General features: G+C 42.8%; 1 protein-coding gene across 1 annotated transcript in view; it reads left to right on the forward strand.

Annotated features, from left to right (window-relative positions):
• LOC120724529 (USP6 N-terminal-like protein) overlaps window positions 1–13,283 on the forward strand; it is a 29,561-nt gene that overhangs the window by 9,207 nt on the left and 7,071 nt on the right. Inside the window, exons 3-7 of the mRNA XM_040016759.1 lie at window positions 4,060–4,145; window positions 4,238–4,277; window positions 4,362–4,442; window positions 6,870–6,977; window positions 7,511–7,620. Coding sequence (XP_039872693.1) covers window positions 4,060–4,145; window positions 4,238–4,277; window positions 4,362–4,442; window positions 6,870–6,977; window positions 7,511–7,620 — 425 coding nt within the window. The remainder of the gene's footprint in view (window positions 1–4,059; window positions 4,146–4,237; window positions 4,278–4,361; window positions 4,443–6,869; window positions 6,978–7,510; window positions 7,621–13,283) is intronic.

The following is a 13,283-nucleotide window of genomic DNA, read 5'->3' on the forward strand; positions in this document are numbered from 1 at the left end:
TACTTGTTTTATTTTTTAAAAGATTAAAGATGTACCCTGGACAGTCAAACTGGAAAAGAACAGTTCAAATAAATGACACTGTGTATTATCATCTTGAAAAAGAATATATGGATAACAAAATTATTCTTCTTTTGATGCCAAAAGAAACCATTATTTTCAAAAGAAGCCAGAGCTCCAAAATGATGCTCTAAACATTAGCAGTACGGTAAGTATAAAATTAAGAACATTAAAAATGAGAAATTAGTGAAACATTAGGAATAACACTGATTATCTCTTCTTCGTGGAATCTGTTAGTGGGTGCATTTAAGAAGTGAACATTTTGTCTTTAAAGCTGACGTGTTAGAAGCAGGAAAAACTGGTAAATGTAAGGATTTGAGAGAGTTTGACTAAGGCTGAACTGTGCCGGCTCAATAACGAAGTCAGAGTATCTCCAATGCTGCCACTCCTGTGGCGTGTTCCTGGCCTGCAGTGGTCAGCATCTATCAAAAGTAGTCCAAGGAAGGAAATGGGGTGAACCAGAGACAGGGACATGGGCAGCCAAGGCTCACTGATGTACACAGGGAACAAAAGCTGGCCCATATGGTCTGATCCAACATCTACTAAAGCATATATAGAATACACAGTGCATCACAGTTTGTTGCGAATGGGGCTGAATAGATGCAGGCCAGTCAGGCTGCCCATCCTGACTCCTGTCCACTGCCCAAAGTGCCAGCAATGGGCAAGCGAGCATCGGAACTGGACCCCAGCACAATGGAAGAAGATCGGCCTCATCCGATGAATCACTTGTACATCACATGGATGGCTGGGTGTGTGTTGTTTGTTGTGTTGGAGGAAGGCAAGCAGTGTGATGCTTTGGGCGATGTTCAGCTGGGAAACCTTCATCATTGTGGATGTTACTTCAACTCGTACCGCCTAGCTAAGCTTTTTTGCAGACCATGTACACCCTTTCATGGAAACAATATTCAGCTGGATAATGCAACCTGTCAGAAAGCAAAAGTGTTCAGGAAGCTTTGAGGAGCACAGCGAGGTGTTGATTTGGACTCCAGATTTCCCTCAATCCATTCGAGCATCTCTGGGATGTGCTGGACAAACAAGTCCATGGGGGCCCCACCTCACAGCTTACAGGACTCTGTTGCTAACATCTTGGTGTCAGATACCACAGCACACCTACAGGGGTCTAGTGGAGTCAATGCCTCAATGGGACAGTGCTATTTTAGCAGCAAAAAGGGGACCAACACAATGTTAAGCAGGCGGTCATAGTGCTAATCGCTAGCTCTTACCACTTGACTTCTGTAAGTAAATGCTGCCACTAAGTACGATCAGGGTAAGATCAGCTGTCTGTTTGTTGGCACCTGTAACTCACAGTAGCTGTGTCATTCAGAAAAGATGAAAGAAAACAAGGCAGAGTAGTCGGGTTGTGTCGAATGGTTTAAAGTGGCCTGACAGTCATTAGTGCTGTGAAATAAGGCAGCCGTAGACACTGGCGCTCTTGTGTTTTGATGCACTCCATCAAATCTTATTGTGTCTTACAAATGATGTGAGTCATTCATTTAGTGAATTCGATTCAGTTGTAGTGAATCAGCGTAGCAAAATTTAAATGAGTGCGATTCAAATAGAGCCATCTCTCTGGCTTTGATGTCTTTCTGTAACACACTGTGTGTCTCCAAACGCCCTCGGTGTAAAATTATTTTTAGTCCTCTCCCTCTGATGACGCCGACATCACATGCAGGGCCTCTGAGGTTCAGAGAGCCGACTCAGCCATGGTGAAGCTTTACACTTTCTTTGGGTTCGCTGATTGGCTGCTTTCCAGTTAGGCAGCCAACCACAGTCGAGTGGAGTGAGAAGCCTCTCAGGCTGTCTGTCTGAGGATTAGTTCCCTCTGTGTTATGTCAACTCTGGGATCAAATTGTTGCTCAAATGGATTTTCCATGATAAAAGCATTACTTCTAAACTTTGTGCAGGTTTAAGGAGATTCTAAATGCATGTCATGTACAGTTGTACTATGGAGAGAGACTGAGTGCTTACTTGATTAGGGGAGGAGGTTTGTGTGTGGAGCTTTCTGTGCACATTCATACTGTGCTTTTATTCATTTAGTTAGTCCCATGTGTACTTTTTGGCTTTTGACTGCGATGTAAAGCTTAAATATTTAAATAGATGTATTTTAAAAAATGTCCAACTGGCAACTAGTGATATCACGAAGTACCAATGCAAACTGTAAATGTAGAGGATATACAGTATGGCAATGTGGCTTATGTGAACCCTAATGAACATGATCATGACATGCTTGGTCCTCAAGCATTGATTCCAAGGGGCGGTGCAAAGCCCTACTCCAAAAGTAAGCTCTAAAAAAATACTGTACAGTCGTCCCTCGTTTATCGCGTTATTAAAAATAACCCACGATAGGTGAAATCCCCAAAATAGCCAACTTTATTTTTTACAATTATTATAGATGTTTTAAAGCTGTAAAACCCCTCACTACTCACTTTATACACTTTTCTCAGACAGACATTTTCACACTTTTCTCTCTTGTTTAAACACAAAGTTCAAACCATCCATCTTCTTCCGCGTTATCCGGGGCCGGGTCGCAGGGGCAGCAGCCTAAGCAGAGAAGCCCAGACCTCCCTCTCCCCAGCCACCTCCTCCAGCTTATCCAGGGGAACACCAAGGCGTTCCCAGGCCAGCCGAGAGATATAATCTCTCCAGCGTGTCCTGGGTCTGCCCCGGGGCCTCCTCATGGTGGGACATGCCCGGAACACCTCACCCAGGAGGCGCCCAGGGGGCATCCTTGTCAGATGCCCGAACCACCTCAGCTGGCTCCTTTCGATGTGGAAGAGAAGTTCAAACCTTCATAGAAAAAAAAGCCCAGTATTATAGAATGAAGCCAAAGATCAAACCCTGTTTTCAGGTCCAGAACATGGGAATAGAGCAGCTGCCAGAGAATTCAACATAATGAATCAATGGTACAGAAGTGGAGGAAGCGAGAAGAATGAGCATGTCTTTTTGTGCGATGGTTAGCATCTTCCTCTGCCTGTTGGGTGCTACCGCAGAAGCCTTTGACGGTGCAAAACGTTTCGTCGACATTGTCGTGTTTGTTGGGGAGAAAACTTACAAACTTACAGTACAGCAGAGTCACACTGCTAGGATCAAAGATTTATGTAAATTTGACAAACTGAACACGTTCTGTATTGTACAGGAGACATGGCACGAGATTGATTACAATGGTCTACAGCCAATCAGGACGCAGAACACAATGTGTTGTTTAAAAAAAAAAAAGGATGCAAAATTGCACAAAAAAAATCAGCGAAACAGCGAAAGGTGAACTGCGTTATAGCGAGGGAGCACTGTATATCAAAGATTTCTGGACTCAAACTATGATTTTTTTTAAGGCAGAAGTGATGATTTGTGGATGAGAGGGTGCAGTTCTAGTGATCAGTCAGTGTCACGTCAGTCTAACTGACTGTTTTTGGAGACAGCCTGAAGTGGCCCCAGGAGGAACTGTAGTTTCTGGTACTTCTACAGTACTTCAGCTTATCAACCCCAGACCTTACTGCTAGTTCTGTAATACCTGTAATAATAATAACTGTAGCATTAAAGAGGAAGAGGAGCCCCCGCCACACACACACCAAATAAATAAATAAATTGTGAAGATACTAACGACAAACACGATTGTGTGCAAAGGTTTGTGCATGGACCCAGATAGAAGACACATGGGGGCCTAATCTGGACTTCTTTTGGCACAGCACTCGCAAGTCCTGTATCCAGGCCAGGCACAGGCCAAAAGCAATGAGGCAGGCTTTACATGGGTTACATGTGTTATATGGGCCAGATGCAGGCCAGATGTAGAACTGACCCATGTAAGGAGCACCTATATCCATACTGTAGGACCTTGGGCTCATCAAGAGTCTTTAAACTCCATTTTGGGGCCTTTGTAGTTCCTCCTTTAGGGCAGGTGCGCTTCAGCACAATAAGATCCTTTTGTTTATGTAAGTAATTGTACACATGTGCGTATCTATTTGTCTAGACTGTAGTTTGTAAGTTTATACCTGTTACTGTTTCCAGGGCAGGCAGGGCGGGGTGGAGATCTACCCCTGGGAGGATGCTGATTACAGCATCTACAAAGTCATCGACCGTTTCGGCTTCATGCAGTAAGTCTGTCTTCAAAGTAAAGTCATGCCGGTTGGTACCACTCTGCCCTGTTTTGTTGCATCTCATCATTTGTTTCTCTTCATTCTTCCAGTGAAGATGAGCTGCCGGCACCAACTGCACATGAAGAGAAGGTAAAGAGGCAAATGCCACATTTCTTTCAGGACAAATGCATGCAGTAGGTTGTTTTTGTTCACCAGCTTCTTTTACTTTCATAGCTGAAGCAGCAGGAGATCGAGAGAGCAGAGAAATGGCTGAAGATGGTGAAGAAGTGGGATAAATACAAGAACAGTGACAGGGTGAGTAACAGTTCGCACACGGAGCACATGGAAAATTCAGAACAGATTTATAATGACTTCATTGCTGGAGACAATTGCTGACAAACATGTAAAACTGCAGCTGGTTTCTCTGATGTCAGCGAGTTTTGTAACACAGATTGAATCACAGCAAGTGTCGGTGTTGAGTCCAGAACATATTCAGCTCAAATGTACTCCCTCATTAAGAATTCTGAATCAAAGCTTCTCACCAGAATATAAATCACACTAGGAGAGGAAAAAACCTACAATCTTCTCTCCATCTCGATAATGATGTCCTCATACAAGCTTCTGCCAAGTGTCCCCATAAGTCTCACAAGCAATAACAATTTTGCTGAAAAAATGATGAAATCAGATTTCTTATATGCTAATTTCATGTTTCCATTATACTTTTTAAAAATGTATTAAAAAATCCCATTATACAACGCAGAGGTTGGGTTCTGACACTCTGCAGTTCTGGGTTAGTTTCTTTGGTTTTGCACCGACACTCTTCCTCACTAAGACGATGTGCGTCCTTGTACGGGATGTGTAAAGGTGGAAAATTAGCTTGACTGGTTCCGACCCTCTGGACAAACACCTACATTAGTGAGAGAGTCGCTGCTATGCTTATTGATCGTTGTTACTGTGGCTGGAAAATCAATAGACTCAACCAGAGCAGCTGAGTGTACATCCACCGTTAGCTTGGTCTCCACTAGTGTCAGTAAATCATCCATCCGCTTCCAGTTATCCTTTTCAGGGCTGCAGGGGGCGCTGGAGCCTATCCCAGCTGTCATAGGGAGAGAGGCGGGGCACACCCTGGACAGGTCGCCAGTCTGTCGCAGGGCTGACACACAGGGACAGACAACCATTCACGCTCACATTCGCACCTGTGGGCAATTTGGATTAATCAATTAACCTATCCCCACTAACTGCATGTCTTTGGGGAGGAAGCCGGAGTACCCAGAGGGAAACCACGCAAACAGGGGAGAACATGCAAACTCCACACAGAAAGACCCCTGCCTGATGGTGGAATTGAACTCAGGACCTTCTTGCTGTGAGGCAACAGTGCTAACCACCGTGCCACCGTGCTGCCTATATTGTTCATAAATAATAAATCTCTGTGTTATTCTAAGGTCTTTACCATAAAATATAAAGCACCTTGCAGTAACTGTTTTGGTATTTGGTGCTATATAAATAAAACTGAACTGAGTTCAGTTCAGTTTGATCCATCATTGAGCATTTCTGTCATCTGTCTTTGTTAAAAACATGAAACATTATCGTGCTCGAAGCATGAATTTGAGCTCTTTGTTAGCCTAACGCTCTCTTTTAAAGTCGTCATTGAGCTCGTTCTAGTTGTAATTCTAGTTGGAAGTTGTAACTGTAAACACCAGTCCTTTTCCAAATGACTGAATAAATAATACAATATGTACAGTTCCACCTGACTAAAGCTGGTGACAGTAGTCTCTGTTCTGCTCTGCAGCTGTGGTGAACTCTGTGTAGTGGCAGCAGATCTCTGGCTGCTGTGGATTCTGGTTCAAAGAGCCACCAGTTTACAGCAGATCCCTAAAGCAGAACAAGCACTTCTGTCACCAGCTGAAGTCTACAGACTCAACAAAACTCTGTGCTATACACCAGCACAACACCAAGCTGACCAGTTTACTCAGAGGCAGCACATTAGTGTATAAGGACCAGAGTTAGTTGGTTAGCAGTGACTGAACAAAGTCAGGGCTGGGAGGCTGCAGGAGTAAATATCATGTTGCTGTCTCGGAAAGATGGAAAAATAATAATAAATCATTAAAAAATATAGTTGTGCAGCCTGCCTAAGTAAAAAAAACCAGAGTAATCAGAAAATTGTAAAAATCTGTAGCTAGAAGCGTAAAGTGCTTTATGAATGTGTGGCTAAAATGTGACTTGTAGTCTAAAGCACTTTGAGTGGTCAGTAAGCTGAGAAAAGCACAAGTACATCAAATACATACTCAGCAATGAGAGCAAGCAAGGTGGATGAACTGTGTGTGGCAGGCAGGACTGGACCCGAACGCAGACTCACAGACACAGAGGAAAAAAGCAAAACAACAGACAGACTAAAACTCACGCTGAATACAATTAAGCATTAAGTCCAAAAGACAAAGCACTTGGCCCAAGACAAAGGATTGGGGGGGGGTGTTTCCATGTTGATGAGTGGAGGTACTTGAGGTAGAAGTTGCAAAGCCAACCAAGTTAACAGAAACTGTACGACAGAGAGATACTTACAAACCTGCTTCGAGTGCTCACGGAAAATGTTTTCAAACTTTTGGTTTTACTGTGAACGGGGTCGTAGGCGATCTGTAGGTGGTTTAACTTTCTGATGATTCAGTCTTTGTAGCTTCTGTTCTCTAAACTTTGTGGCGTTTTATTCACTCAGTGTTTATGATTCCCTCTGCTCTCTGCTGCCAGATGGTAAAACGAGTATACAAAGGCATCCCCCTGCAGCTCAGAGGCCGGGCCTGGGCACTGATGCTGGACGTGGACAGGGCCAAGAAGGAGAACGAGGGCAAATATGAGGTATTTATTCACGTCTGAAATGAGTCTCTTTGAAAATCTGTTCCGAGCATAAAAATAAGTTGGACATATAAATACGTTTTTTAAAAAGCTGAGAGAAAAACATTGTTATAACTGTTATAAACTGTAGCTATGTTGTAAATGTTACAAGTCTAATGTAATAAAGTAAAAGTATAAAGTAACATGTTTTAAAAAAAGTTAAAGCTATGAAATATCAAAGCTGACAGTCTTATCACCTGGCAGACTGATCTTAACTGACACATATTTGTAAAGATGGTTCACCAACCTGTAATCACATTTTCAGCACATTCATAGATGCAATCACATTTTCTCTGATAGACGAGATGTTTCAGAAAACTGATGAAACACATATAAACAGTTAGCATAATCAATAATAGATTCATTCTGACTGAATTTACAATATATATTCCCTGATATGTAAAACTTGTTTTTGTAGCTCTACTGAATGACACATTTGTCTTTCAGCACAGGTACCTCTACATGTCCTTGTTGACTTTTGTCTGTTTTTCACCCAGAAAATGAAGGAGCAGGCCAGGCTGTGCTCATCTGAGATCAAACAGATTGACTTGGACATCAACAGGACATTTCGAAACCATATCATGTTCATGGATCGCTTTGGAGTCAAGTAAGTTTCACTGTTGAGTCGGATTTTGCAGCTGAAACGGATTTCAGATGGATAAACGGCTCGGACTTTCTGTTCTCAAAGGATATTTATAACCGCCAAGCTCAGTGGTGGGATCCAAAGTTACAGAGACATATTTTCTTAGCAAATGATGTAACTTGCACATTAAAGAGGAATACAGTGTGAAAGCATACAGTTATCATATGCTTTCAGCAAAGTGTTAAGATTGTTAGGTCGCAGTGCTAATTATAGGACAACATTTAGCAAACAACTGTATGAATTGTATGAATGGGTGTGATTGGGTGAATAAGGTAAGTTGTATGAAGCACTCTATAAGAGTCAGCCCATTTACCATTTACACTAGTGCGACATGAAACATAATAAACTAATAAACTTTAGACCAATATCTAAGCTGCCCTTTTTATCTAAAGTCTTGGAAAAAGTAGCATGTAACCAATTGATCCTGTACTTGATGCACAAAATGTTCAGGAGATTTTCCAATCTGGTTTTAAAGTAATGTATAGCACTGAATCAGCACTTTTAAGAATTTTTAATGATATATTTTTATCATGTGATTCTGGTGAAAGTGTCATTCTTATCTTATTCGATTTAACTGCTGCATTTGACACCGTAGACCATGAAATCTCCCGTTTGGAGCAGTGTGTCGGTATAACAGGTGTGACTCTGAAATGGTTCAGGTCTTACTTAACAGATCAAACCTTTTCAGTTCACTTAGGAAACTGTGAGTCCTCCCGTGCTCCGCTGTCTCACGGAGTACCACAGGGTTCCATTCTGGGCCCTATTTCTGGAAGCCGGTTTAGAAAACTCAGAGTGAAAAACGATACTCAGGGTTGAGTAACCCCAAACTGTCCAACTCGGAATATTCGGTTTCAGAAAGGCTGATAACAAGTAGTTCAATCAACGCGGAGTTGCTTTAACTCCAAGTTAAACGCACGCACGAGGATACATAAAGCCCTGATTAGTGGAGCACAGATTAAGCGAGTCACCATGGAGACGGAGGGAAAGAAGGCGCGGTCAATGTATTTTACAGCGCTTGAGGCCGAAATTCTGATGGCAGCATGTGCCGATAACATGCAAATTCCGCGGAAAAAAAGTAACACAGCCTCAGCTGCAAAAGAAAGGGAGCATGCATGGCAAAACATAGCCGACAGAGTCAATGCGTGAGTGTTAATTTAAACATTGACCCATTTAACACGTTATTTTATTATATTTTATTTTATTTTTTATTTTATACATTTTATTTTGTGATGTGATGTGAGCGCAGGTGCAACCCAACAGGCCCCAAACGTTCCTGGCAGCAAGTAAAAATGAAATATAAAAATATAGTCCAAACAGGTAAGGTGTAATTGTATTATGAGCCATAGTGCTTGGTCTGTTTGTCCGATGTAAATCAATTGCAGTTAGAGGCTACATTAATTTCCCCTGTGTAAGCACTTATTGAAATTATCTGAGCACATTACAAGTACATATTTGCTTACTCTGTATGCTCAAATGTGACCCGTTATAGCCAACAGAAAAAAAAGCGGAGGCCCGAAAAACAGGTGGGGGTCCTCCACCACCACCACTCACAGAGGCTGAGCAGTTGGCTTCCACATTTGTGATAATGTTGGCAGCATCACATATGATCTTCACAGTGCAGAGAACACAAATTAGCATCCATTACTATAATGAAATAATTTGTTAGTTTGAAATGCTACAGGGAACTATGTACCTGTACATTAATGCTGTGGAAAGACTTCCTGTTCACATAGTCTCCTTCATTTACTGAAGGAGCAATGATTGGAATGTGAGTGCCATCTATACAGCCAATCACGCCTGGGAACCGTGAGAATAAATGTAAAATTTAAGTAGTAGTTCAAGTATCACCACATCATGGATTACGTTTTGTTCATCCTGCTACCTGCAATTTTGTGGAATCCCTCTTTGATAAATCCTGTGGGTCTGTGACCGGGGAACACCACAAACGAGTACAGGAGACGTTTCAGTGCAACTGTAACATTCCTGACTGCCCGACAGACGGTAGCCTTGGAAACGTGCTCAGCGTCACCAATATTATACAGAAAGCTCCCGTTTGCAAAAAACCGAAGTGCAATACAAATAATATGTACAGAACTGAGAGCATGTCCGCGATGTGTCACATGAGCAATATTAGGCCTGAGGATGTTATTCAAATAAATTATAGATTGTGCTGAAAAACGGTAACGTTCACACAGAAAATCATCAGGAAATGATAAAATGTCCAAACGCGCTCTAATCACTCTCTCCCGGCGGAGAGCTCTGCGGAGAATTTGGGCTTCAACATCTACTGGCTCTTCAAGGAAGGGGCACGCCATGTCTGACACTTCCTACTGTCAGGTTTCCGACAAAGAGGCGGAGAACGTCAGGGTTAGTTGAAGTAAACCTGCTAGGGGGCAGGTTAGCTTCACGGAGTGTGTCGTCATAGTAACTCACTCAGAATTAATCTAAACTCGCTTTGTGAAACTGAAAACCCAGAGTTTTCGTTAACTCAGGGTATACTTACTCAGAGTTTGCCCTAAACCGGCTTCCTGAAACAGGGCCCTGGGCTCTATCCTGTTTTCGCTTTATTTACTTCCCTTGGGCTCAGTTTTTAGGAGACACGGACTCTCTTTTCACTGTTATGCAGATGACTGCCAGATTTATGTTCCTCTTAAAAAGAAAGATGGATCGTCTGTAAATCGTTTGCAAACATGTCCGGACGACGTCAAGTCGTGGTTGGCGCTAAACTTTCTTTGTTTTAATGATTCTAAGACTGAAGTAATGGTGTTCAGACCTGCCTCCACTGCTGTTCTGTGTGTTGATTTGCAAACCCTGAAATCATTTTGTAAACCAGAGATATTAATCTGGGTTTTAAAATTGATCCTGAACTCCACATCGGGTCGGTTGTAAGGTCTAGTTTCTTTCATCTGAGGCAGCTGGGCAAAGTCAAGCACTTTCTTGCGAGACAGCAATTTGAAACAGTAATCCATGCCTTTGTAACCGTTCGGCTGGATTACTGTAATTCTCTTTATTTTAGGGTGAGTCGATCTTCTGCTTTTCGACTGCAGCTAGTTCAGGCTGCACGTCTTTTAACTGGCACTCGTAGATGCGAGCACATCACCCAGTTTTATATTCACTTCATTGGCTGCCCGTGCATTTTAGGATCCATTTTAAGCTGCTTGTATTTGTTTTTAAATGCTTGTCCAATGCTGCCCCTGTGTACCTCTCTGAGCTTCTTCATCCATACATACCTTCCCGGTCCCTCAGGTGGGCAGACCAGCTCCTCCTGAGCGTGCCCAGGACTAATCGTAAGCTCAGAGGGGATCGGGCGTTTGCTGTGGCAGCACCAAAATTGTGGAATAAGTTGCCTTTACATGTTAGACAGGCACCTTCCTTATCTGTTTTTAAATCACGTCTTAAAACATATTTATTTACCTTGGCTTTCAGCACAGCAGGACTTGTTGATGTCTCTTAATCTGTTTCTTATTAATTATATTATTTTTTAATTTTTAAGGTATTCTATATGTAATTTAACAGTTTTCTCTTTTGTTTTGTATTTGTAGCACTTTGGCCAACATTGTTGGATGTAAAGTGCGTTATAAATAAAGATGCTACCGTATTCCCCTCTGTTTCTCGAGAACTACCAGATCCACACGTTTTTGGCCTTTAGTTGTGTAGCTTCAGAATTAGTTTAGAGAAAAAGAGTAAACATAGCTGAGCAAGATGAATATACCAGCTCAAGTTAAAGGAAGAAAAAGAAAAGGTTGAATAAAAATGTTCCCTTCCTAGTACACACAAAAGCAAACTGGTAGGCTGGCTGCAAAGGGGAAAAACCACAGTTACCAGTATGCTGTAACAGGAATGTCGCGATACCAGAAATATAGTAGTTGGGACCAATAGAAGTCCACGATTCTTCAAACCTATCTCAACACCTAAACAAAATGATTTTTGGGGGGATGGTAACGTGCAGTTCAGGATAAAACGAGGACGATAATAATTATTTGTTGTTAGCTGTCAGATTGAAGCTCATTCACCTTGAATTCTTTGAACAGATCTGGATCTTTTATGTGCTTTAAACTGACGGTGATGGAGAGACGGGGTTATTTTGCTGCATTCGCTTTTAAGATGCCTTTAAATGTGGGACACCTACAGAATATTTACTGTGCAATTAGCATTTAAACTAAGCACAATGGACTATTAGGATAAGGAGCATTCCAGTATTGGGATACTGGAATGCTCCTTATTCACAGTGGGAATGAGAATCAGCACCTCCAAATCTGAGGCCATGGTGGAGTGCCCACTCTGGGTCAGGGACGAGTTTCTGCCCCAAGTGGAGGAGCTTAAGTATCTCGGGCTCTTGTTCACAAGTGACGAGAGAAGGGGGCGGGACATCGATAGATGGATTGGTGCTGCAGCTGCAGTGATGCGGATGCTGTACTGGTCTGTTGTGGTGAAGAGAGAGCTGAGTGTAAAAGCAAAGCTCTCAATTTACCAGTCGATCTACGTCCCTACCCTCACCTATGGTCACGAGCTGTGGATACAAGCAGCAGAAATGTGGCTGGACTCTCCCTTTTAGATAGGGTAAGAAGTTCAGGGGTGCGTGAGGGGCTCAGAGTAGAGCTGCTGCTTCACCACATCGAAAGGAGCCAGCTGAGGTGGTTCGGGCATCTGACAAGGATGCCTCCTGGGCATCTCCTGGGCGAGGTGTTCTGGGCATGTCCCACCGGGAGGAGGCCCCAGGGCAGACCCAGGACACGCTGGAGAGATTATATCTCTCGGCTGGCCTGGGAATGCCTTGGTGTTCCCCTGGATAAGCTGGAGGAGGTAGCTGGGGAGAGGGAGGTCTGGGCTTCTCTGTTTACTCTGCTGCCTCCATGACCCGGCCCCGGATAAGCGAAAAAAGATGGATGGATGGATGGATGGATGGATATTTTAAATAAAAATCCAAATAGGTTTTCTTACTTCTGAAAGGAACCAGCAGTTGTGGTTTCACTGCAGTGTAGGCTGGATTCAGAGTAGGCTGAAATGAGTAGCGCTGAGCACTGAAATCCCTGCATCCAGGTTCCCGTCAGAGGGAAAACCTGAGACAAGACTAATTAAGGTTGTTGTAGAAGGACATTGATGCACATGGCTTGGATGTCCACATACTTTGGGTCATGTAGTGTGTGTTACATATCATTTTCCAGGTTGTAACTGTTACCATATTCAAACAGATTAAAAAAGTGCGAGAGGAAAAAAATCAGTGTCTGCAGCAGAGAGACCTCAGGGTGAACTTGGACTGAGTGTGAGAGAGAGGTGGGCAGGCTGAGCTCTGGATGGCGTGGGTTTATGTGTAACCTGATCCTGTAACAGAGTGATGTCAGTGTAATGGTCCTGTTCAGAAGCAGCAGTGGAAAGTGTGGAGCTGGAGAACATTTCAGTATCTAACAGATGTTCAGGATACAAAAAGGATTTTTAAAGAGCAGAGATTGTAGTCTCGCTGTGTTACTGTTATTTTTTCCTTTCCTCTCACTTCTGGTTTGTAATTGTGTGTCCAGCACACTGTTTGCTGTGGGGTTTGCTTACAGCTTCACATACAGTGTCAGGATTCATGACACTCATTTTTTCATTTCCTCTCCTTCTCACTCCCTTCCTTGTTTCCTTTTGTT

This window comes from Simochromis diagramma, unplaced genomic scaffold (genome assembly GCF_900408965.1).
Source record: "Simochromis diagramma unplaced genomic scaffold, fSimDia1.1 OVJJ01000692.1, whole genome shotgun sequence".
NCBI classification, from domain to species: domain Eukaryota; kingdom Metazoa; phylum Chordata; class Actinopteri; order Cichliformes; family Cichlidae; genus Simochromis; species Simochromis diagramma.